Genomic DNA, 26,058 nt, shown 5'->3' with positions numbered 1-26,058 from the left:
GGCAGCTAGAGAGAGCAGGATTCGAGGGAGGTCTGACTGCAACGGTCTCAGGCTTTAGATGTTTCCCTGGGATGTGCAGCTAAATGGTTTTATTCCCCTTCCTTCCCGCACATGGTCTCACGCTTCGGTCTTTTTCTTTGTGCTGGAAAGGGGACGAATACTAAGTGACAAGGTTTAGTAATAAGTTTAGTTATTGTTTCACCATTTGATGCAACAGCTTGTTTCATACCTGGGTTTACAACCACCTCTTGGGTCTAATGCAGAAAAAACTGCAGCGTCAGAGAGCTACTTAACACTAACATGAACTACAGGCCCCGCTTTCCTGTCTTTTACTTTGATAGTCAGGCTGTAGAAATTCATGAAATTAATCTCATGTGAAGTCAGAATCAGGCACGGTTTGCACGATGCTCATTTCTGTGGGAAAAGATTCAAAGAGTTTATTTCCAGGTTTCCCTCCATTATTGTGCAAAAGGGGGAAAAAGGTAAATTTGCTGAAGGTTAAACAAGAGAGAAAAAGACACCAAGAAACCACTGTAGTTTGCTTATTAGTATCTTGATCGCCTGAGTAGTCATCTCACTTATCTCCTGCATCACAACGGAAATGTGCAGTATCTCAAGAAATGTCTATTTCACTGAGTTTTGGAATGTGTAATCTAACAATCATTTCCATGCATTCTCATCCTTGGGTTTCCTTGCTCCTTTAATTTGCTTTTTAATCAGTCCAGAGCTAGTCAGTATTAAGGAAGAATGTTTGAATTCCTACCTTTTAGAGGGGAAAAATACCTTTTTTCCACTGTAAAAGTGCAAAGGTATCTAATTCTATAACTAATAATGCACTTCATAATTAAATGTCTGTGCTACCCTTAACTTTCTTATAGCACTCCAGTTGCATAAAAACTATCACTCCAGCTTCACAGATGGCAAAATTTAGGAGGTAAGAATAAATGCTTTAGTCAAGGCCACAAAGAGAGTCATTATCACCGCTGAGACTGGGACACTGGAGATGGTGTCTGCTCATCATTTGCTTTGACCAAACTGAAACCAATAAACAGGCTGGACCTAAAGCTGGACCCATGCAATTAGAATATGGTTTATGGTATAGCTATTAAAAAAAAAAATAGAGCAGAGAATTGTGTTCATGTGAAATACGTTTCAGCAGTTGAGTTATAAATCTCCAAGAAGGGGGAAAAAAAAAAGAAGGGGAGACTTGCACATGGAAACCGGCATATAAAGGATGATAATGTCATTGTGGTGATAAATCCATTGCATTCTGCAATGACTCATGCCTGTGCCACTGTTACTTGCCTGAGAACAAACCTCTGGCCCTCGCCAAGTAATGCTTGTGGGAACATTGTTCCCAGTGTCTGGCCTGCAGGGGTTATTCCAGCCTTAATGGCAGAATACCTAGTGTGTGTAGAGTCTCGTTCATGACCGTTGGGGAGGGAGGGCCCTTACTTTGTCTGGATGTGATATGAGCAATGACTTCTGACATGCATGTAGCAGAGATTTATTGCAAGCAAAAGCTGAAGTGTGATAATGCTACTGGGGTATTCTGTAATAATATGGTAAAACACTTGTCAGCACTTCATCTCAGGCAGTGAAAGTCAATTGTATATGCTACACAGAGACAGATAAAAAACATAAGTATACTTAAAACTTCATATGGTTTGCATTTTTCGTAACAGCTCTCCTGACTCTAATATAAGACAGGTTTTAATTTTGTTTTGGGTAAGTGGATGTGCTTACAGTCTCACACCCACAATTCCATGGCTTTAAATAGAATCGCTCCCAGGGTGCATAAAAGAACACATGCTGTTATGTGAAGGATTTATCCAGGATGCCAGGACTGTATTTATTGCTGGGAACAAACTGAATAAAATTTTCTATTCCATTTTGACACTAGCCCACAGAGAGCAGCCGTATCTACAGTTTTGATGCAGACCCTTCCCTTTCCCTGACTTAGGATTCAGTGTGACTAACTGCTGTTGCTGAAGTAGCAATTACTAATGACAGTGGGATCGGAATGACCAGAATAAGCCAAGGGAAGGTCAATGTGAAGTGCTTTCCAAATGTATTTTTGAGCATGCTCAAAAGAAATCTTCCTGTTGCCTTTTCACAGCTGCATTGCACAGACTTCTAAAATACATCCTTTGGTTTCTGGGATCATTTTACCATTGACTTTTTCTAGCTGAAATTCCCATGCCCCGATTTGAGATGGCATAGACTGTGAGGTGGTATCTGAGCCTGAGCATAGAGGAACTTGGTCAGAGCAACAGTAACGCTAACGCTGTGGCAGCAAATCTGTGAGATGGATTCCTCTGTCTTAGGGCTTGGGTTAAAACCGCCAGACTCTTTGCATAAGCTGCTATATCACATGGTAGCAGTTCTGGGTACTGTTGGCCTAAAATTGAACTTGTGACATGAGATAAAAATAAAAAAGAAAATAAATCCCTCTGTATTGCATTACCGTATCCCCGAGGCATCAAGGTTGTGCTCTTGTCTCTGTCTGTACTCAACTGAGAGCATTTAGCATCAAATTCCAAAATGTTCTTACCTGAAGTGCTCTGGTAAAGGAAAATAAAAATTCCATGGAACCAGGAATGAGAATACTTTAGCATCTTGATACTTTTTCAGGTGACTTCGTGTTTTTTATAGTTAGTAAAACAGTGTTTGGTGTGCATTTTTACTACTGAGTCATAAGTAACAATGACTTAATGGTGAAAATCTTTTTTACTTCCAAATCCAGTGGACTGAAAACTGGAATAAAATCAGAAGGTGACGTTTCAATGATGTGTTAAAGGTAGCACGCTCTTTATTTACACAGATTATTCAGACAAGGATAACTCCAATTTTATAAGAACCCAATGAATACTAAATGTTTTCCTCAGGATGAGTAAATTAATATTTCAAGTCAACTGTTTTAGATTGCTATTCAGGAGTGTAATATTGTTTGGAAACTGGTAGCAGTCTGAGGAGAAAATGCCTTAGCGTTAAAAAGCATGAAGCAAGAATTCTGGAAATTTGGGGGGGGGGGAAATGGAAATTATAAAATAGAATTCAAGTTAATTTTATGTTATTAACTCACCCTATCTCCCTGTATTTCTTAAAAAAATAATAATACTGTTCATAAACTTTATTTCAGTGCTCTTGCTTTGTTACTTTTACTATCTTAAAGGCTTGCTCCTCTTCCTTCCCCATTATACCCTCAAACATGTATAAACGTTACAAAGTACTGATTTATTACCTCTGAGCCTATCTGCATGTGCTCTGGCAGTTCTCCGCTGCTCTTAGCACTTTTTTACAGTACTGCTAGTGGTTTAACCTGAGTCAGGGCCCTTTTCTGGATAGGTACTAGGCAGATCCCCACAGACCTACAAACCTTGAACGGAGAAGCTAGCAAGCTGAAGAGGCAATGTTCACAAATGGGAGGAAAGGAAGATTTGGAGAGAGAAAGTAATTGTCTGAATCACGGTATAGATAACAGTGTTTTTGATTGCGTGGAGATCAGTAGTGCTTTGATCCATAGATCATGCTGCTCCTCTGACCCCCGTCAGAAGGAGCACGTCAGCTTGCGCTTGGCTGTGAGTGTCTGAGCAATCCAGGAAAGAGATAGGAGGCAAACAGGTGTCAGAAGCGTGAACCAGGATGTTTTTATATGTCAGATGTTGCACTGTAAACATTTTGCGATCAATATCTACGTCGTGATCATTATTTCGGGGCTGATCGTTTTGCTCGGGTAAACATGCCAGTACTTGACTTGAAAGCCTAGTCTGTTTTCTTGCGGTTAGATCGTGGCCCCAACCAGTCCTTCCTGGCATGGGTCCCTAAGACTCCTCTGCCCTCACCGCAACCTGGGTACAACCCTTTACTTTAGCGGTGAGTAATCCTGTCAAATGGGAGTCTGCTGCTTTGTGAAGAGGTATTTTGTCTTTCATTCATATAAAAATAGCAGGCAAAATTAATTCTGGAAGGGAGGGGGAAGTGGGTCAAATATCTTTCAGAATTGTCTGCTAGGTGGAGCCTGGGAAACATGTATTTATTCTATTGTCTTGTCTAGGTAATACAAACCTGAGTGGTTAGAACTCACATGTACTTTCTGTAAGTCAAATTTTTCTCATTTTTTCTCTGTTTAGCTTTGAATTTCTTTCCCTTTTTTCTTAAACAGAATTTAAGGCACGCCTGTGTTAGCAATTGCGACGATATCCTCCAAAATTAAAACGAAAGAAACAGAGCATATATGCATCCTTTCTGTATCTTTTCATTTAAATTACTTTGTGTCACACATGTCACTTCCAATTTAACCATTTGAAGAATAAACAAACCATTGTGGACCTAAAAATCTGTTCAAATTTTTTTGGCAGGAAAAAAAGGACTATATTAATTTTCATTGTTGGTGAGGTTTCCCAACAAGCAGCTTTACTGTTTCTTTTTTGCCTCCAGCTAGCAACTAAAGATCAGTTATAAAACTGTATACAAATACTTCCATGTATTGAAAGAACAATATTTTGACACTCAGTGACACAAAAAGAAAAAAAAAGTAGCAGTAATCTAGTTTTTGATAACACAATGAGAACTTTGTGTTTAACTGAGGTGCATGTGAGAAACATCATGTTGCATTAACAGGGAAGGTTGACCTTTAAGGTTTATCTGGATTATAATTCTTGTGGTTTTTATTAATAAAACTGCCTACTAAAGTTTCACGAGTCCTCCCTGAGATCTGTAAAACAATTGGCCTATCTGCTTACAAGAGAAAAGTTAGACAGTGTTTCCTAGTATTTCCTACAGATGTGAGGGCTTTTGTTTCAAAAGACATTGATATTGTTTTCATTCAAGATGCTCCACAAAGATTATCAGGTATTTTATTATCTTAGTAACTTTATAATTGTTGGATTATTATCTTTAAGTATATCAACTAAACCCTTTTAACTTGAAAGAAAAAAAATCATGGATCTGAACACATTCAGCTCTAACCAAGTTCACATCTACAGCCAAACCATAGGATTTGAATAAATCAGCGAGCATATTTCAAATTGCTTCTGTGGCAATTTATCAACTGTAACTTCAAATATCTGTGAGAAAGTTTATAAAATGAGTCGCAAGATATTATCTCTGTAACTGTACCCTAGGAGACTTCTAATACGTATATTGGTAAAAGTGAGTTTTGTTGTTTGTTTACTTTCTTAGGATTCTTAAGGTAAATTTGCCATTATCAAATGATGTGTTTCCTCTCAGGAAAATGTTGTCATCTCGAATCTGTTCTCATTTTATACTTTTTCTGTTGGTGATGTAACTGTCTATGGTCTGTAAACGTCGCTCTTCTGAATGGAAGCAGCTGCCATGTCATAAGTACTCAATGTCTCCTCTGCGTGAATAGAAAGGACAACGCTAAAGGAAAAGCTTTGTACACAGACATTGGAGTCCTTATGTTCAGCATTACACTGTTAAGGAACAAACATATCAACATGTATTTAAACTGATGAGATCTGATAGATACTTAAATGGTGTTCAGAAGGGTTTTTCCATGAATGGAGGTTCCTTGAGGAACAGATACTGCACCAACGCTGTGATTTTTGGTGATCTGAGAAAACAGGATGATGACTCTTCAGGGGAAAGGAAGAGGCATGTCTCCCGCCCTTCTTGGGCAGCACCTCTTTTGCTGTAGGTTTTAAGAGAGGGTTGAGCTTATGAAAAGTGTCACTCTTGTTGCAATGATAGACAGTGACCTCAATCATGAACTTCGGTTTGCCTTTCAAGTACAAACTGTAACAGCATAGTAAGGTTCGTGCTTGTTGGATGTGCACCCTTACTTTTTAAGTAACTGAGCAAGAAGGGTTGTATTTCAGGAAAAAAGCATAGGAGTACATTGGTTATGCATACTCCCATATTCCTGCTGTCACTGGCTTCTTGGGAGTATCAGCATGCCTGGCAGCACATCCCTGTGGTTTTCCTTGGCACGAGTCTCCCTGCCGTGCTTGCCTTGCCTTATAACATCGTCAGAAACAAGTACTAAAGCAATAGTCATTACTTAGACTGAACTCACATCGTGGCAGGGAGCAACGGGATCATGCCCAATGCTTTTGTGTTGGCTTTCAGGCAGAGGCAGCTTATATTTTACTCTGATCACAAGACCTTTTTGCTGCACTTGAGCTTCATTAGTGTTTTTCAGTCATGTGTGCTATGCCTCTATTGTGTGCAGAACACGTGTAAGGAGATTTTGGTTTTTTCCCCTCTGTTGTGTATTATATGTATGTATTGCTGTCTCTTTGTATAATCTCCTTACATAACACACTCCCATGCCTACCAGGTACACCCAGTACACACCTACACTTTTAACAGTCACAGAAGTCAATCAGATGTGGATGACTCGGCCAGTGCAGCACCTCTTCTGCCTTCCCAGCCCCTCCAAAAGTAAATAAATAGAAAAACTGGAAGTCAGTTTGGGTTCAGAGCTCTGAGTCGATGTCCCCAGTCTCACTTTTCTAAGGCACGATCATCAGTTGTGGTCATTTCTGTAGCAGCTTGAGAAACCACAGCCGGTCAGCTGGGTTGTGTCAGGAGGAGGTGGGTGATGGCATCTGGAACTGCTTCACATCCAGGCAGGCAGGACGTGCGTGGGCATGACATCTCCCCACATCGCGCAGCGCAGAAGATGCGGAGCAGCTTCTTTCCATGCCAGTGCAATTGAGTTGGGACAATGCAGACAAGGAGGTGATACAATAGCCCTGTCTTTTGTGGCACAAAGGGAACAGTCCCTCGTGATGCATGCAGGAACAACAGTCATGCCAGGCCTTTGTCCTCGCCATATGGGGAGAAGGTTCTCCTTTGCTGCCACATCCCTCATCATGCTTTGGCCCAAAATGCTCAATTCTCCTTCTCAGTGGTGACCCCAGCAGGATAGCTAGGTTTAGGATCACTAGAGAGTACCATGTCCAACCCACTGAATTCTTCTGCCCACTTCTAGACAATAGAGTATGGAATACTGTAAAGACAGAACTGCTATAAATGGTGATAATGTACTCTTGGGTCTCTCTGGGTGGTAATGTTTTCTGACTTAGTCAGAAATTGCTCCCTAATTGTTGACAGCCTTGAGGTAACCCATGCCCTCTGCAAGTGATAAGTAAGTAGAGCTAGACATTCACCAGTCTCTGCTTCTTTGTCTCTGAAATGCACGGACAATGCAACCTGCATCAGGCTGCAACTATCTGTTCCATCTCCTAAAGTAAACATTACTGATTTGGTTTGATTTTTTTTTTTTGTGTGTGTGGCAAATACAAAGTCAGAAGTTCTCTGCTTAATACCTAGAAATATGTATGAAAGATTTTTTTGACAGTGTAAGGCTTGGAAAAAAATGCTGTGTAACATTGTAGGGTAATAGTAATTAGTACCAACAGGAACTTTTTCCATTTATCACATTGTGTGTCTGTTCAGTCATATCTGGTTTGGGTCTTGCATCGGATGAGACATGAGAAAAGGCTTTACTCATTCTCTTGAAAAATCATCTTTTATTTCTAGAACAAAAATCATCAGTTGTACTTTAAAGTCTCAGGAAGTTGGATTTGTATTTCTTTTTTCTCTTAATTAGGCAGATACCTGATTATGAGCCCATTTTAACAATATACAGTGCTAGAGCAGACAGTGAAAGTATTATATAGAGAGAGTTAAACATAACCTCAACTACTGAGTCTTTGTTATCCATGGATGACAGCCCAGTTAATAAATGTTTTCTCACTGGGATGCTGGACTGGAAGTTAATGGTGAAACACATCTACAACATGCTCCAGATGCTTAAGACAAACAGACACATCACAACCATAACGGCAGTGGCATGCACAGAATGTACCTGTATTGGGGTTGTGTTAGTCCAGCTTGGGTTCTCCCCTTCACTAGCCCAGGTGCAAACACTAAGTAAGCAAACAAATTTGGGCAGGGAGAAGACTTGTTCATGGTTTGGATATGTTGCTTGAAAACAGTGCTTACTACTGGCAGGGGTTTATGCACAGAAAAGGGAAGAGGGGAAAGATGAAAGAGGAAAGATTTTGGCAGAGCCTGTAGTTCAGGCATGCAGAACAGATATCCTAGTCCACATAATCATAAAAGTGTGTCCGCTTGCTAGACTTGCTATGTATCTCTCTCTGGTTAGGTTTCTGTCTTTAAATGTAAATGACATAGTATTGCCTTTAGACTTTGTGAGTCACTAGACTAGAGCCAAAAAGAGTTCAAATATGAAAAATATGTTTTGTTACATTTGCCATTAAAGGAGCAGTCTTATTCTAAGAGAGCCAAAACGTAAATTATTTCCATAGTAGTTTTCTCCTCCTTTTCAACATTTGCCCAGATTTTGTTAACTGGATCAAGCCAAAAATTAGGGAGAGGATGGCAGAACTGAACACAAGTCATTTCTTTACTTGCTGTCAGCCCATCCAAAAAAGCCTTTTCAAAGAAATACAGGAAAATCCACGACTGTCCACTCTTGCACCAGAAAAATTCCTAAAATATATGACCTTGTGATGGTTAAAAGATAGCCAAGAGCCAAAGCCGGGCAATATTTTTATCTCAGTTCAGCCATGTCATGGGTCATGTGGTTCAGCATGTGAACAGGAAGGTGAGAATGGGTGAACTTTTGCCTCAGTTGTGCAGTCCATCAGAGAATAAATGGAGCAAATCACTCTGCAGCTGTATCGGGAGGTGAATGGCTGAATACCTCTCACACAGAGGCCTTTGTGTTCTGGACATGATCTAGCATTATGATGGGACGCACTAGGCTGAGGCTTTGTAGCAATTACTAAGCCATTATCGCGCTAGAACATGAGATCATTTATCTTCTAATTCAGAGTGTCACCTGTTCTTCATTTGCCAGTCAATAACCATTAATTACTTTCAGTGGAAATTTAAACAAAGCTTTTCCCCTCTGTTAAAACCAGTAAGCCATTCAGTAATGACAAATAAACCTGGAGCTGTATCTCCCCCTTTCCTCTCATTCTCAGACCAGAGTCTGGTACAATATGAACTCTTAAAGGAAATGCCTAGAAATTGATAGGTCAAGAGCCTTTATTAGTCTGATGTGGGGGGAAGCACATTCCTGGCACTTGCTGTAGGGAAAGCATATAGCTACTGCTTGTACACAGATTTCTCCGTGGTTGTCACAGGCTGTACCTGTGGAAATAAAGATTTGAATGCTGAGCTTGTTCAAAGATTTTTCTATCTTCTGGTGTGCCTTTGCGTTTTTTTATGGACTGTTTATGCAGACCCATTCAAAGCAACAGTGTTTGGGCACTTTTGTCAAAGCAAAACAGAACTATCACTTATTTTGTAATTTTTAGCACGTTCATTTTTTTCATACCTGATTTGATTGAGGTAATTGTAAGTGCCAACAATTGTGAATGCCAGGAAAAATAAAAGAACCAGCAGTGATAGATTCTCAAGTAATCATTAATCTAAACATTCTTTCCTGGTAGGAGTTGAGGCAAAAATTGCTTTTAACAAGTCTATCTGCATTGTTGGATTGTTGCAAAGTTGATCCTGTAGAAATTTACTGCAGTTTAAGTTGTATTTCTAAGAAGGTGATTGCTTGCTCTTTGAAACAGTAGACAAGAGTTGATACATCCAAATGTATAAAACTTGGTGGGACCAATTGTCAAAGGCTGGTTTTTTGTTAGTATTTTGTAGCTGTCTCCTTCAATGCAGTGCATGTTTTAGAGTAAAGAGAAACTTCTAACACTATTTTATATTAATACATAAATTAACGTGTAAATATTTTAAACACTCACTGGATTGTTGAATGTCTCAGCATAAGCACCCACATTAAAATTGTGTCCAATGAATTACAAAACTGAGGTGTTTAGAAGTGGAGGGATAGCAAAAAATTATCGTAAGTCTGATCCTGCTTCTACTTACACATATTAATACTACTTTACAAAAGTGCATAGTAAATAGCAGGTCCTTATACTAATATTGCATATTCGGTCATGCTACATGGCATTTGGGGGTGGGGGGTGATTTTTACCAATAAATGAGTGTTGGTCTTTACCTGTCTGTCGGATGTATCTGACACTACAGTGCTGTGTAAGTTTCAAACAAAGGCAGGCAAGACCTTGAATTCATTATGTACAGCAAACATCCACTAAAGTCAAGAGGAGAACCACTATAAATTCTGACTCTATCTAATCTTGGAAATCCTTATTCACTTAAATAGTGCCTTCTCATATGAGGAAGCTTCTTGTTTTCAGTGGGGCTGCTTAATGAAAGCTGAAGGTCTGTGAAATCAGGGACGATGCTAGAAGAACCAGAACTGTCAGTTACTTATTTTAGAGATTCCTTTTATCTTTCTGTGAAGCTGCTACTACTGTGAATCGTGCAAGCTTGTCCAGTCATGAAGAAACAGGAATTGGTGATTTACGGCGACCTCTCAAATCTACAGGGAAACCCCAATGTTCCAAGAAAGCTCATATGAGATACAAGTTAAGACATCTCCTCCCCACAAGAGGAGTTTCATCAGCCAGTCGGGTATTTCTGCGTCATTGGCTAGGATGTGCAACCCTGGAAAGGAAAAATAAAGTTGCTGCCATTGTCCTGCCCAGCAGGTCATATCCCTAAAGCACAATTAATGTCAAGGACTTACACAGCAGTTGCCCAAAACCCAGCCTTCCACACACGTTCAAGAACCAAAAAGGTTCAAAAGGAACATGTTAATAAAATCTTGTCAAAACTTTGGAAGATGCATAAAATAATAACTGGGAAGAAAAATTGCTTGCAAATAGAACCATTTAAGTGGAATGTATCGCCTTGCTATGCTGGACACTGATTTATTAAGAATAGGGGGGGGGGGGGAATTGAATATTTTAGGTGGTATTTACCAAGAGAAACTGAGCTGTCCCAAAGCTTTTATTAATCTGATTTGCAGAGTATCCACTACCATCAAGAGACCTACTAAAGTTGTTTTCTTTAAAGCTGATGTGAAGAGGTCAATGCAAATAGCATTGTGGATTACACTGTGAGAAGATGACAGTCCTCTTTACCATATGGAGAGAAAGTTGAATTATTTTGTTTTCCTTTTCTGGTTATTTATTAAAGGAGGATCATGCCATACAGGTATTCCCTTTTCCTCTCCAAAGGAAATGAAGTGTTTACATCATTTTGATTGATCTAAAGTAATAATTATTCTGTCCGCCTACAGCTCCTAGGCAGTCAAATAGTACAGTCACTAGAGCGGTGGCTTGCATATCAGAAAACTGAAATGTACCTGCCGTGATACCTCAGAGAAGTCACGCGTGTCTTTGCGTGCCTCTTTTTCCATCTGCTTTCCTGCTTTCAAGCTGACTTAGCTGGCCAGCCCTCTGACAAGGTGCTCATCCATTATTACTTGTTTGTGGGAGGGCACGCCGTGAAAGACGTTGCTGTGGGAAGTAAACCTGCTCCTCTGAAATGCAAATATGTTGACAATCCCATGAAGTTTTGCTTCAAAACGTATTGCGATTTTTGCTGCTGCACAAACGGTTCTCTGAAAGAGATGTTAATGGTAGTCTCGCTTTTCTACCAGTGTTTTCTGTGTTCCTGTGGCAAAAGAAAATGTTTCTGCTACGGTGCTTTAGTATGTAACATTCAGCACATATTCAGCAGGAAAAACAGATTAATTTATTCAAATACACTGTTGACTATTCTTAGTTACATTTTTAATTACTTACTCTTAACTAAAATCTCAACTCAGCCAAAACAAATGTGACAGAAGAAAGAGCCAAAAGGACCCATGTTTTCATGATTCAATGTGCTTGACATCGTTCTATAACAGACAGGCAACAACGCTCTGGACTGAAACATTACGAAATTTTGTTCTTTCCCCTATACCTATGTCAATTAATGCAGTGCTTTAAACAAGTGAATCCATGCTCTTGAGCACTAAACCAAGTCTGTGTTCAAAAGTAAACATATTAAAGTCTCCCCTGCAGAAACCCCTGCTGTGAAACAAATTGAAAATCAAATACAGCATTGTTTGCTGTAATAAGAAATAATTGAACTCTTTTCAGAGTTGCACTGAACTGGTTAATAGCCACCATGTTAGGAAAGTGCTAATTTCCCCAGTTTGGGGTATGTGTGTGTATGTGTAGTTATTTCCAAACCAAAAATGCGGTAATATAATATCAAGTACCAAAGAGGCCACTTACATGTGCACTGAATCTGACTTTGTTTGTCTTTCTGCAGGCCATGTGGCTGATGTTGCAAACGGATGAGCCCGAGGACTTTGTCATAGCCACTGGGGAGGTCCATAGCGTCCGTGAATTTGTGGAGAAGTCATTTAAGCACATCGGGAAAACCATAGTGTAAGTGTGAATATGAGATAGCAGCCACAGGTTGAACATTTCTAGCCTGTTGCATTTGCTGCATTAGAGTATTTTTTCTCTACGTTCTTCTTTTTTTCCCCTCACTTTCTAATTTTGTAACATGTGAGACCTTCGGGGCATGAATGACTGCCACAGCGGATGTCTCTAGCATTGCCCTCTTGATCATAAGAAAAAAATGTAGGTGGGTACATCTTAATTTTTTATTCCAAGTCTTCATTCTCTGTTCTCCCATTCACTCCCCTCCTCGGGGAACAGAAGCCCCTCCAAAGATGTTACTACCAGGGTACTGTTCATCACTTTGCTGCAAAAGGGACTTTTCTGCCCGATTCTCTATTTTGTGCCCCCAGATCCCCATAGTCCTGCTCCCATCCTCTGCAATCTCAAGAGGCGACACCTGCCAACCCTGTTCTTTCCACGTGACAGCCCATCAGCCACACCACACGGATTATGTAGCAACCCACTCTATGTTCCTATTAGCTCTTCTCCTACTAAGCCATAAAAATGTTGAGCAGTGGGTGCAGAATGTTTACAATGCATATTCCACATAGTTTGATTGAAAATACAAAATTCCTTCTCAAGGCCATATAATAAAACCAGGATGGCTTGGTGAGCGCTTTCTGTAATTTATATTTTTATTGTTTATTATTTTTTCAATTTCCCTCCTTCTGTATCTTCTCTGGGCCCCATGCATCAACATACCAATCTCAGCTGGAAAAGGGAGAGGAAAGCCACAGGCTCTTCCATGACGCTAGCGCCAGGGCTGTTCCTCAGGCCATCAAAGTCACTTGTGCAGCTGGTGAACTTTTGACAGGGCCAATAAGTTTTACTTGGGAACGAAAACTTGACAAATTCAATAAATATGCAGAAGTGCACAGATATATACAATATTATTTGAACAGCCAGTGGGTGGCTGGGGAGGTAATAACATTTTCTCCTCAATGAGTTTTTAGTCTGGTTTCAATTTTTGGCATCAACTTCCAGAAAAAATTCTGATGGGGGAGAGAAAGACTGTATAAATAGAATTTCTAGCCCAAAAGTTCAGGTTTGGGAATAATATTCTCTCCATATTTTTAGCATCTCTTCATAGCAAGATGTCCCTGACTGATCACACATTGTCCTACACGCCTTAACAGCAGTGAGGTTTGGCGGGGTAAAGGGGAGGTAGTAGGAGCTCTAGTAATTGCTTTGCCTTTCTTATTTTTGCTCCTTTTTCTATACTCTTGCTTCTTGTGTTTATAAGCTAATTCTCCCTAGTAAGCATTGATACAAATATGCTGTGGATTCAGTTGCTCCATATAAGTAAGAATTCTTGTGATTTTGTCCGTCTAGTGCTGTTTGCAAAAGCAAGAATGAATGTTTGGTGAACAATATTTTTTTTGATTACCTAAAATTAGAAACTGAAACATATAGGTCAGTACTTAGCTGAATGTCTTTATTTATAGATGTTCTCAACATCACAGTTTCTTTTGATGTCAGTAATTTTATCCATTAGTTTAAAATTAAACTCCCTGCTTTGGAGTTGGCCTAAGAAGTCTCAGCATGTCCCAAGACTGACAAATCAGCATGTGTTTTTCAGAAAGCAAATTAAACCCTCAAGAAAACCTAAAGAAAATAACAACAATTACACAAATAAAAGTCAAAGTACTTTTATGAATAGCTTCTGTTATAGAGAGGATATTAAATGCTTACTTTAGATTTAGTTGGTCCTAACACACAAAATTTTGTGTTGCATTTTTTAATTTTTTGCTCACATCTAGCTCCATATGGTGGAGTGCATATCACTTCTGTTGGTGATTACTGCCGTCTGTGTTTGGATTGAATCAATCAGTCACAAGTTTCTCTCTCAGGGAAACTTTACAGTATGACTCCAAGTGATGAGCTAGGGCAGGTGTTTTGTGTGTACAAAAGCATAGTTACTTTTTTTTTTCACTAATCAATAAAAGTAATTTTCAAAAATTGTATAATAATCCACATGACATCTAGTGACATGGATTTTTAGGAACATAAATCGCTTTAGAAACAGGGCTTGGGCTGCTAATCCCTATGGCTCTTCTGAAATTTTTCTTCACTGTGAATAAGTTATTAATTTCTTAAGCCATTTACAGGTGATATATAAAAAGCTATACATATGGAGACTGAGGTGACATTTTAGGTGCTAATGATAATTTTGTTGTTGATCATTTTGACAGTGCTGTAATTCTGATCGTTTTGGATACAGTCTAGCCAGATAAACCAGCCGTTCGTTCCCCCTGCTCCCAAGGTGGGAGTAGTGTCACAACAGACCCACTACTCATTCCGTAGCCATCGTTCATCCTTCAAGTTGCATTAGGTGTAAAATATTTCTCAGGATTTGGAAAGTTTTGTTAAGAACTTCCATAATTTTTCTAGGTGTCAGCCCGGCCCATGCTTTTGCAGCACACACACACTCTCCTTACCCTCGCTGGCTTCTTGGCCGGCCGGCTGCTAACCTCTCACATTCTTTGAAACCCCCAAGGGCTTTCTACTCCCACCTCGTCCAGCTTGAATATATCTTCTTCAGGGAGTAACCTGGCAGCAAAATCCTCCCTTTTAGCATTGTAGGACCCCACTGGTGAGTTCCATTGATCTGTTTCTTTACAATTTATGAGGCACCTAAGAACCAGCGCACCAGAGTGCAATTGCTAAATGAGTTCCTGCGAGGACGGCTGCTTTCTTCCTATCTCCCTTCCTCAAAGTTTGGTTGAGTTGTTTGGTTGTTTGGGGGGTTTTTTTGCAGGGTTGCAGGTATTATGAAATTTTGCAATCTCAAAAACTTATCTGGGAAATTTCCAGCAGCCCTTTCTACTGCTGTAAGTGATGGCCTAGCTTCCCAGTATTGCTGTACAATGTGCCTTTCAAAATGGATGGAATGATGGAGTAAATGGCCAGGAGGAACATTGCAGCAAGCAGCAGTTGGCAGAGCTCATTGCACATCTGAGAACACAGGCCATGTGTGCAGGGGCTCTTAACCATCCCTACTTTGTGCTTTGGCAGGGAAAGTTGTAAATGTAAAAAAGTCTTAGCTGTCATATCTTGATACTGCAGTAGAAGAACAGGAAGAAAAGCAGTCCTGACTGCCCCACCAACCAACTAAATTTTTCTTTTTTATTTTTTTAGGTTTTTGTCTTCCTAACAATTCACATTAACTTATACAGCTGAAAATCCCGGACAGCCTAAAAAGTCTTTCCAAGAAGATAACATAATACCCTGACATAGACAGTCATTAGCATGTATCAGAACTTATGTTTTCTAGCCAAAATAAGAGAGAGAAACTTTACTACATTTTTTTAACTAACGAAATGTACAGCTGCAATAAGACTGATTCTCTCTCTGAAATTGCCTGTAAAGTGTACACAGAGGTTTATCTACCTTGTGTGGTTTTTTTTCTTCTAACGTTTCTAGTTTAAGGGAGAAATTTCAAATTTTATTTATATAGTCCTCTGAATCATTCAAATTCAGTCCTTTGTACTAACAGGAAAGCCTCAGAGCTACAAATATTTTCCCCCTGTAAGGATTACACTTTTTTCCTTTTACTTTCCCTTCTGATTATTACTAATTAAGCAGTACTTGGGGGAAACACTTCCCGCCTATAATTTGAACTACAGCAGGGTAAACGAAACAGGCAAACACTTGTCTTGACTAATTTTCTGTCATTAATCTTATTAAATTAGAACAGGATTGCAAAGATAGCCTGAAACCACTACAGCACTCGGAGTTCTTTGCAGAGTGCTACAAAAACTGCTGTCTGCAAATGTGGAAAGAAAAAAAAGAAAAAAAAAAAGAAAAAACTGTTCAAGCAGTGGAAAGATTTATTGTGGTTTTTATTAATATAAAAATACATGCACATTTGTTACAGAAATATTCATTGCTCCTAGGATCAGAATTAATTCAGTAAAAATGAGTATTTTACTCTAGTCATTTGGCTCTACGTACAAATTTTATCTTAACTAACATGCCAGTTGGTCTTATAAAAGATCGCCCTAAAAAGGGGAAGTTTGCAGATAAGCTGTAAGGTCTAATGAGGTGAACTACTAGCAGAAGTGGAGCAGTGGCCTCTTCAGTGACAGTGAAGGTTGAACTGAGATTGAACTGAAGGAGGAGGGTTTTTCTGGTTTGTTTTCTTTTTTTTTTTTTCCTTTTTACCTTAAAATGGAAGCTTGTGTTACAGAAACACATGAGATTTGAAAGATTGCTGTAAGAATGGAAAGCCAACAATATGTTAGTAATGGTGCTGTGGGGATGTGGAAGAGGAACCATCAAAACAGCTGCTGTTTCCAGGTCTGGCTTTTGCCCACCAAAAATTGCTGGCTGGCCAGTGCTACATGTTGTATTTAACAGCTCAGGAAAATCAGGAGTTTTCAGATGAGGAGGAAGGGAACAGAATCTCATACGGAAATTGGAGGCATTTTGAGAGTGATCGTTGAAAGGAACCCAGCCAGGTCAGTGAAGAACACTGGCCTGGGTGAACTCACATGAGCAAGGGTCATTGCTTAGGACTGCACCACTTTTTATCACCATTCTCACTGTAGAGTATATGTTTCAGGGAGGTATTTAACCCACCTCAGCTGGACAATTAACTCTTCCAGCTGAGCAGGCTTTTATTACTTACTTTATTGATACAAGGTTTTATCTGTAGGCAGACCTAATAACTGTTTCAGAATTCAAATTAAGGTTTGAAGACTATAGCAATTTAATTATCTGATTTCATACATCATAAGAGGTATGAGAGTTTCTCCTATAGGAAGACTGGGTGAGAATTAAATCATAGAATCATAGAATCATTTAGGTTGGAAAAGATCTTCAAGATCATCATGTCCAACCATCAACCATGCCCACTAAACCGTGTCCTGAAGTGCCTTGTCTACATGCTCTTTGAATACCTGCAGGGATGGTGACTCAACCACTTACCAGGGTAGCCTGTTCCAATACCTGACAACCCTCTCAGTAAAGAATTTTTTCCTAATATCCAATCTAAACCTCCCCTGCCGCAACTTGAGGCCATTTCCTCTCGTCCTATCTCCAGCCACCTGACAGAAGAGACCAGCACCCACCTCACTACAACCCCCTTTCAGGTAGTTGTAGAGAGCGATCAGGTCTCCCCTCAGCCTCCTTTTCTCCAGGATAAACAACCCCAGCTTCCTCAGCCGCTCCTCATAAGACTTGTTCTCCAGGCCCCTCACCAGCTTGGTTGCCCTTCTCTGGAGACCCTCCAGCACCTCCATGTCTTTCCTGTAGTGAGGGGCCCAAAACTGAACACAGGACTCGAGGGGCGGCCTCAGCAGAGCCAAATACAGGGGCACAATCACCTCCCTGCTCCTGCTGGTCACACCATTTCTGATACAGGCCAGGATGCCGTTGGCCTTCTTGGCCACCTGGGCACACTGCTGGCTCATATTCAGCCGGCTGTCGACCAGCACCCCCAGGTCCTTTTCCACCGGGCAGCTTTCCAGCCACTCTTCCCCAAGCCTGTAGCGCTCCATGGGGTTGCTGTGACCCAAGTGCAGGACCCAGCACTCAACCTTGTTGAACCTCATACAATTGGCCTCAGCCCATCGATCCAGCCTGTCCAGATCTCTCTGTAGAGCCTTCCTACCCTCCAGCAGATCAACCCTCCCTCCCAACTTGGTGTCATCTGCAAACTTGCTGAGGGTGCACTTGATCCCCTCATCCAGATCATTAATAAAGATATTAAACAGAACTGGCCCCAATACTGAGCCCTGGGGAACACCACTGGTGACCCGCCACCAACTGGATTTCACCCCATTCACCACAACCCTCTGGGCTCGTCCATCCAGCCAGTTTTTCACCCAGCGAAGAGTACACTTGTCCAAGCCATGAGCCGTCAGCTTCTCAAGGAGTATGCCATGAGAGACAGTGTCAAAGGCCTTGCTGAAGTCCAGGCAGACAACATCCACAGCCTTCCCCTCATCCACTAGGCGGGTCACCTGGTCACAGAAGGAGATCAGGTTGATCGAGCAGGACCCGCCTTTCATGAACCCATGCTGGCTGGGCCTGATCCCCTGGTTGTCCTGCACAAGCCGTGTAAGCGCGCTCAAGACAAACTGTTCCATATTCTTCCCCAGTACTGAGGTCAAGCTGACAGGCCTGTAGTTCCCTGGATCCTCCCTCCAACCCTTCTTGTAAACGGGTGTCACATTGGCAAGCCTCCAGTCAGTCGTCTGGGACCTCCCCCATTGACCAGGATTGCTGATAAATGATGGAAAGTGGCTTGGCAAGCACCTCCGCCAGCTCCCTCAGTACTCTTGGATGGATCCCATCTGGTCCCATAGACTTATGAGTGTCCAGATGGTGTAGTAGGTCACTAACTAGTTCCTCCTGGATTATGGGGGGTATGTTCTGCTCTTTGTCCTTGCCTTCCAGCTCAGGGGGCAGAGTACCCTGAGGATAACTGGTCTCACTATTAAAGACTGAGGGAAAGGTGGCATTAAGTACCTCAGCCTTCTCCTCATCTCTGGTGGCAATGTTCCCTTCTGTATCCATTAAAGGATAGCTATTCTCCTTGGCTCTCTTTTTCTTGTTAACATATTTGTAAAAACATTTTTTTGTTGTCTCTTACAATAGTGGCCAGATTGAGTTCTAGCTGAGCTTTTGCCTTTCTAATTTCCTCTCTGCGTGACCTAACAAAATCCCTGTACTCCTCCTGAGTTGCCTGCCCTTTCTTCCAGAGATGATAAACTCTCCTTTTTTTTTTTGAGTCCTAGCAAAAGATCCCTGTTCAGCCAAGCTGGTCATCTTCGTCAGCGGTTCGTCTTGTGGTGCATGGGAATAGCCTGGTCCTGAGCCATTAAGATTTCCTTCTTAAAGAGTGTCCATACTTCCTGGACCCCTCTGCCCTTCAGGACTGTCTCCCAAGAGACTCTCTCAACCAGTGTCCTGAAAAGGCCAAAGTTTGTCCTCCGGAAGTCCATAGTGGTGGTTTTGCTGACCACCTTCCTTGCTTCACCCAAAATTGAGAATTTATCATTTCATGGTCACTAAGCCCGAGACAGCCTCCGACCATCACACCTCCCACCAGTCCTTCCCTGTTAGTAAACAGTAGGTCTAGCAAGGCTCCTCCCCAGTAGGCTCACCTACCAGCTGTGTCAGGAATTTATCTTCCACACACTCCAGGAACCTCCTAGACTTCTTACTCTCTGAATGTGGTGTTTCATGGGAAATTCCACTTCCCCTTACCCCCCATCCCTGAAATGAAAATAATTCTCACAAATGCAGTTTGAAAAAATATCTGATTTCAGTTCAGCTGGACTGCTTTGTTTCTTTTCTAACCTCATTTTAAAGAAAGAATAACTTAAAAAGAATTTTTAAAGCCATTCTGAAAGAAAAAATAAATCCATTCTGAAAATGTCAAACCTTCTTTTTTAGATATTATTAATATAATTTTGTTTCAGGTTGATAGTACTGGAACTTACTTGAAACAAAAACTTTTCTTTCCAGAATATTTTGATTTTCACAGAAGTATTAATATTCTTTGAGAAAACATTTTCTTCTCAATACCAACTTTCACAATTTGGAATAAAGGCATAAGAGCTTCAAAAGACTTGCAATGATCTGAAAAAAAAAAAAAGAATCTAAAAAATAGGGAGCCTAGCACGTATTCTTTTTTAAAGTCTTGTAATGTGGGGAGTCACAAGTTAGATTTTTGAAACTTGAGCTTGACAATGCTGGGAATATAATACCAACAAGAACATTGTTTTAACTGTTCCTTTAGTGAACAAACACTGAAGACCAGATTCATCAGAGCATTTGAAAAAAATTTTAAGTAGATCCCTCTATGGCAGCATACTTGTTCTTTAGATTTAAGCACAAGATCGTGGTTAAGCAATCCCTATATCCTTGATTGCTTTGATGCATCAGAGCTGCTGGCAATGTTGGTGGTTGAGTTGGTGGCAAAGGAACACATGAAGAGTCATATTTAAAGTTTCCCTACATAAGATTACTTACAAAAGACTTTAATGGTCTGTTATATGGTGTCAGTTTTGCTGTTTATAAAGTGCCAGGACAGAATGAAGTGCTTTGGCTTAATTGTGTGTGTAGCAGCAATCGGCCACAAATCCAAGAAGTCTACACAGATGGTATCTCATATTAGCTGTAGAGGAAGAGCAAAATTTTCCCAAAATCTTATTTTTAATTAACTTGTGGTTCATTTTCAAATGTGAAAATATTTTCTATTGGCATATATTTGATTTAAAAGGTGTATGTGATAGTTTTATTTTCTATAAAGAGGCTGAGCAGCTGTAGCTACTAGTGGGTTTGAATATTGTTTATAATGCTGTCAGTTCTGTTTCTATGTAAAGATCAAGCAAGGATATGAAATGCATATACTTGTTCATCTGTGCTTTTCTGAAAGGGTTCATTTTTAGTTGATTTCTTCACCACCTCAAAAATATATGTACTTTGCCTTGTTTGCTTCTCAGTTACAGCCATTTGGACCATTTGGTCCATTGCAGTGCTATTCCCACCCCCCCCCCTTCCTCAGTTATCCTGGCACCCCTGTATCTTTCCCAGCCCACCTCACACCCCACCAGGTGGGTACCCCAGCTCTTCATCCTCAGAAAATCCTCTGTACCTGTGGATGTTTTTATAGCTTGAAGCTTGCTGTCTTACTGAATAGTTATAGGAAATGAAAAATAATTGGAATCTCTAGAGTTGAAGAGGAAAAGGAGCATTCATCACTGCTGATAATTATTATAATAGTAGTGATCTGCAGATATGGAATTAGCCTTAAATTAAATGTGGTCCATTCCTCTGTAAATCCAGACAGTAGAAGCTCTAGAGGTGAAGAACCTTTTAAACAAGTGAACTTGCACGTGCATTTGAAATGTGATCAACTTAGTTTTATGGAAATTTCTGAGGTCAGCGATAGTAGTGGTATCCACCAGAGCTGACAATGGCTATCACCCTAAGCAATCCTAAAGCACCCATCTCCAACAGTAAGGCACTCAGTGTTGTAGCATAGATGCAGAGGGCATCAAACCCACTTTGTCGGTAGCAGACGCGTGGTCTCGTGCACCCTTCTCCAGGCACAGCGCGTTCTCGCGTATGGCTGATGCCGTCAGCCGTGACAGCAAACCCATCCTTCGCTTCAGTGAGAGGGAGAAGGTCCCCAGTTTGGGCAAGCAATGGTCTTGCTGTAGAGGCTTGTTGCCTGCAGGCTCTAGGACCAGCGTTTTGTGAAAAGCCTACACTAGGCAGGCTGGCACCTGCCTGGAAGCCCTGGGCTTGGACACCAGCTGTGGGTTAGGGGGATCCACTCCCCATCCCCTAGAAATTTAGCCCGGCCCTGATTTGCCAAACTTTCTTTAGCCAGGGATCCCTTGCACTTCCACCAAGTTTCACAAGGCTCTTTTCTTGCCTATTTGGGCATCCGCCCTAAGGAGCAGAAAGCTGGGTAGTCCTTGTGGCCGGAGCTATCTACATCTACAGCAACTTGAGGGCTCCCTGTGCCTCTTCCACCATGCTCATGCTTCAGGATAATCTGGCATTACGTTTTCCAGTTAACAATTCTGACTGCAATCTGACTATAAATTAAGGAGAGTTTTGATGGGTTTTTTTTTTTTTTCCTTTCCTTGTGTTAGAGGAAGAGGGGAGGGGGAGCCGGTTAACGAAATGGATGCTTGCCCCTGGTGTCAGGCTGGCTCTCGCGCAATCCCTTTTATCAGCAGTATGGTGTCCCCAGCTGTGAGCGCCGAGGTGCCAGGAGTAATTAGAAGTGTGGCTATCAAACACTACTTTGTTCACAATGAGAAGTACTTTTTTTTTTCCTTGTGAACTTTTCACATTACTGGGCTGAACAAAACGGGTGGAGATTTCTTCTTAAGCTATTTCTATTGTTATATAACTTTGATAGCGACATTAAGTGAGTCTTTACTGGCTCGGCTGAGCCTTCTGGAGCCTGTTGGGTGTTAAATGGGGTTCTCTGCTCAGTGACCTCCAACAACAACTGACGTCTCCTGATCTAAGCGCTTCCTGTTGTTTTACTGGTGACGGTTAGTTTTCTATTAAGCTCATTTGAGTCCTGCACATTTTTACCCTCTGCCCTTTAAAGGGAGGGACTAATGTTAGTTTTGGCTTCTGAATGAAAACTTTGCAGTTCAGCCTTCAAACAGAGCAACTGTGAAAAAGAAAGAAAGCAAATTTAAATTATAAATCATCTTTAGCATCATGACATGACTATTAACAGCTGACTTCAGTGTGAATGTTATCTGTTGGAAATTATTTCAATGTGAAGTGTTCCCAGTATCAAGCATCCAACAGGCTTTGCTAGTCATCCCAAAGTCATGAGTTGTGCTTAAAAAATCGTGGGATTTAAAATCTAGTAATAATGCATATTTGGTATTTCCTTCTGCCTTTCGGTGTTTTAACCTTCATGGGTACACAGAGGTCACATTTTCAGACTTTCCTCCTTAGCCCTCAGGGCTAGAAACTCAAAAATGAAGGCTGAGGTTGTCAAAGAACTAAATTCTTCTAGGAGTTTCGGGCGGGCGGGGGCGGGGGGGGGACAGGGGAGCAAGGAGAAATCAAATCTGTGACAAAATCCCAAGAGCTGGCAATACAATTAGTAAGTGGGAGGCAAGGGGCGCTTTTCTTTCACTGTTGGTGACTGAGGCTAAATAGTCTAAATAACAGTGCTGATTTAAATTACATAGATTTTACTTATACACAAGAAAAGTAAAGGATTTCATCACTACAATTCTATGCCAAGCTGGGTCAGAGCCCCATGATACATACTTAGAGGCAAAAAGCAAAGAGAGGATAGAGTTTCAATCATAACTTCTGGATTTTGTACATTCAGTGCATTAGGTTTGATGCACCAATGTACGTTCCTACATGTGTCATCTGAAGGATTTGTTCTGAGAGGGAGCATTGATTGTCCTCAGGCTCCCAGGCTGCAGGCTGGCCTCTCCAAAGGCAGAGCTAGTCACCCGCCAAACCGTTCCTCTTCTGCTGCTCCCAAAATTTTAGACCAGGACAGCTGCTAACAAAATAGTTCGTGGCACAACCAGATCACATAAATTACAGCAAATTGCAGGCTGTTCAACACATATGAAACTAATTTGGACAAAGTAGCTGGCTTTCAGCTCACAGGTAGTAAGTACTGTTTACAGTACATGTATGTGCAGTGCCATGTCGGGCTAGGACTGAAAACTCAAGAACTGTTTTTGTTTTGTTTTTCCTAGTTAAGCACAAATTAAATTATGCAGCTTAATGCTATTCAAACAGAGCTTCACGTCCATAAAATTAACAGATTAAAGAGTTCCTGAAAGTATTGGCCAAAATACAAGAATTAAAAATATTTTAAGAAAACAACTTTGAACCAGTCCACAAATGAAAAACCTCACTGTCATATTTATTTGCAGATACATGAGACATTCTGAAATCAGGACATTTTATTTTCCCCTAGCGTTATGTGTTTAATTTGGAAGTCCTGTATTTTAGACCTTCCACTGAATCAAAAACCAAAACAAAGAGACTTCAAAAGCCATTGTTGCTCCATTCAAGCCTAAACTCTGCCTTTGTTCCTATAGCTAATGAGTTTATACTGTCCTGCAGGGAGAATTGACACCAGCCTCAAGTAAATGAAAGCAAGCCAAATGTTGGTAAGATCAGAGCACTAAAGTAATTATGGGTTCATTAAATGTTTATCTTCTTTACAGGTGGGAAGGGAAGAATGAAAATGAAGTAGGACGATGTAAAGAGACTGGCAAGATTCATGTGACAGTCAATCACAAGTACTACAGGCCAACTGAAGTGGTAAGAAAATGCCCTCTCTTAGCTTTGCAAATGAATAATCCAATCACTCAGCCAATAAATTGCTGCATTTGGCCAGCAGTCTGTGAAAATGGCTTAATTGTGCTCCTGCTGCCAGCTTTTAGAGCTCTAAATTAGCCTGCTTGTTGGCCCTTCACAGCCAGCTACCTGGGAACAAGCAAGCAAGCAAGCAGGCAGGCAGCACTGCCCAGGGGGAGCGGGTTTGCCCTGGCACAGAGATGCTACTCTGCTTCAGTCACCCTCTCTGGATGGGAGAGGGGATGCTTAGGGGGGTTGAAACATCACTTTATGGGAAACAAAGCAAAGTGTAAAACAACTTGTTGTTCCTTCTGGTCTCCATGGGTATGTGGTCATCTCTCCTTCAGCTGCAAGAAGGGAAAACAGAGGAAGGTGGGCACTAGTAGGCTTGATTTTTAAAGCACCTCTTCCTGTGTCTCCATGACAGTGTTTCAACTCCATCCAGTGCGTATCCACTGTTCAGCTTAGATGTTTGTAGGTGTGGGTACCACAAAATGCCCATTTTAGAAGTGCACATGTTCTTTGTTTTCTCGGGTGCTTTGCAGGGTCCCACTCAGTAAATGCTTATTTGCAGAACTCATCTTCGCTCCCAGAAATGCCTCAGTGAAGTCTGCTGGGGATGCTCAACCAGTGCACACTGCCAGCAGGACCGAGCCGCTAACCCCTGTGCTCAAATTGCCTAATGAGCATGCTAGGAGAGTCAAAAAACCAGCAATATTTCCAAGTCAGGCAGGATGGTGGCAACGCACAGAGATGGTACAGGATGGAGCCTGGTTTCTGGACACAGGGAACAATAACCCCAATTGTGCGATGTGGGAGTGGGTGTGCCCAGGAGAGGATGTTCTCATCTCCTGGGGAGGGCGATACCAGCCCCGCCGGCTGCTGACGCAGCTTCGGCTGTCAGTCCGTCCATTCAGAAGTGCTGGCTTCAGCTGCCGTGATTCAAGCAAGATGTGACAAGAGCATGTTTGTCTTGACACAGATTGCAGGGTGGGAGTGGGGAGCCGTGTGTGTGACAGTGGACATGGGTTCTAAAGTGGAAATTCAGAGGGGAATAGAGATTTTCAGGTTATGCAAAAAAGGGCTGGGCCAGTGTACAGGAATCAAACGCTCGGAAGTCATTAAGATCTGTCCGTCATTCTGTGCTTTGGTAAGGTGTCAGGATGATAAGGAGGACACAGAGACAAAAGGACTTGCCAAACAGGAAAAGGACACTTGACCCAACAAGTCTGCGCTTTGTGAGACCCACTTTCCTGCTTTGTCCTACCTCTTACTAACAAGTACATATTCACTCCTCAAAATTCACGGGTAGTATGTAGCTATTCTGAAGCCCTCACTGTAGTTCCACCTTAGTCATGTGCTCAGACATTTTTCTGCTGAAATAGGGGTGCCCATGGTCTCCTCTCCATTCTTATTGGTCTCCTTTTGGGAACACAATTTCTGGATTTTAAATTCAGCTCACTGTACAGGTCCCTCAGGAATGCTTATGCAATTGCTAGTGGGTCCATACATGAGTATAGGGATGTATTCAAATACAGAGTGGAATGTGGCCTTGAAATAGCACTGTGTATAAACTCAGTAGACATCTGATGTTTATCTGAAATTATCTGGTCTGTCGTAGGCCGCCTTCTCTTGTGCTCCATCTCTCTCTTCCGCTGCCCCCATCTCGCCTTGTGTTTAACACAGTCCCTACTTGGTTCCTGTGGACCCAAGAAGGCTGTGAAGCTGCTCAAGTATGATCAAGGTAGAAACACAAAATGGGTTCTGATGAAGCACCTTTGCCGTAAGGAATAAGCAGATGAACTGTGACCAAACTCCTCTATGAAGAGATGTGGCATCCACTGCCTGCAATCAAAGTTTCCTTTTTAGAGCATCTCGGGCTGGGTACCCAGAATCA

General features: G+C 41.3%; 1 protein-coding gene across 1 annotated transcript in view; it reads left to right on the top strand.

Annotated features, from left to right (window-relative positions):
* Positions 1–26,058, top strand: part of GMDS (GDP-mannose 4,6-dehydratase) — a 425,077-nt gene that overhangs the window by 327,994 nt on the left and 71,025 nt on the right. The window contains exons 8-9 of the mRNA XM_075052276.1: positions 12,196–12,314; positions 24,029–24,125. Coding sequence (XP_074908377.1) covers positions 12,196–12,314; positions 24,029–24,125 — 216 coding nt within the window. The remainder of the gene's footprint in view (positions 1–12,195; positions 12,315–24,028; positions 24,126–26,058) is intronic.

The sequence above is a fragment of the Buteo buteo genome, chromosome 20 (assembly GCF_964188355.1).
Source record: "Buteo buteo chromosome 20, bButBut1.hap1.1, whole genome shotgun sequence".
NCBI lineage: Eukaryota > Metazoa > Chordata > Aves > Accipitriformes > Accipitridae > Buteo > Buteo buteo.
The sequence above is the reverse complement of the archived record's forward strand: the minus strand, read 5'-3'. Positions and strand labels throughout refer to the sequence as shown.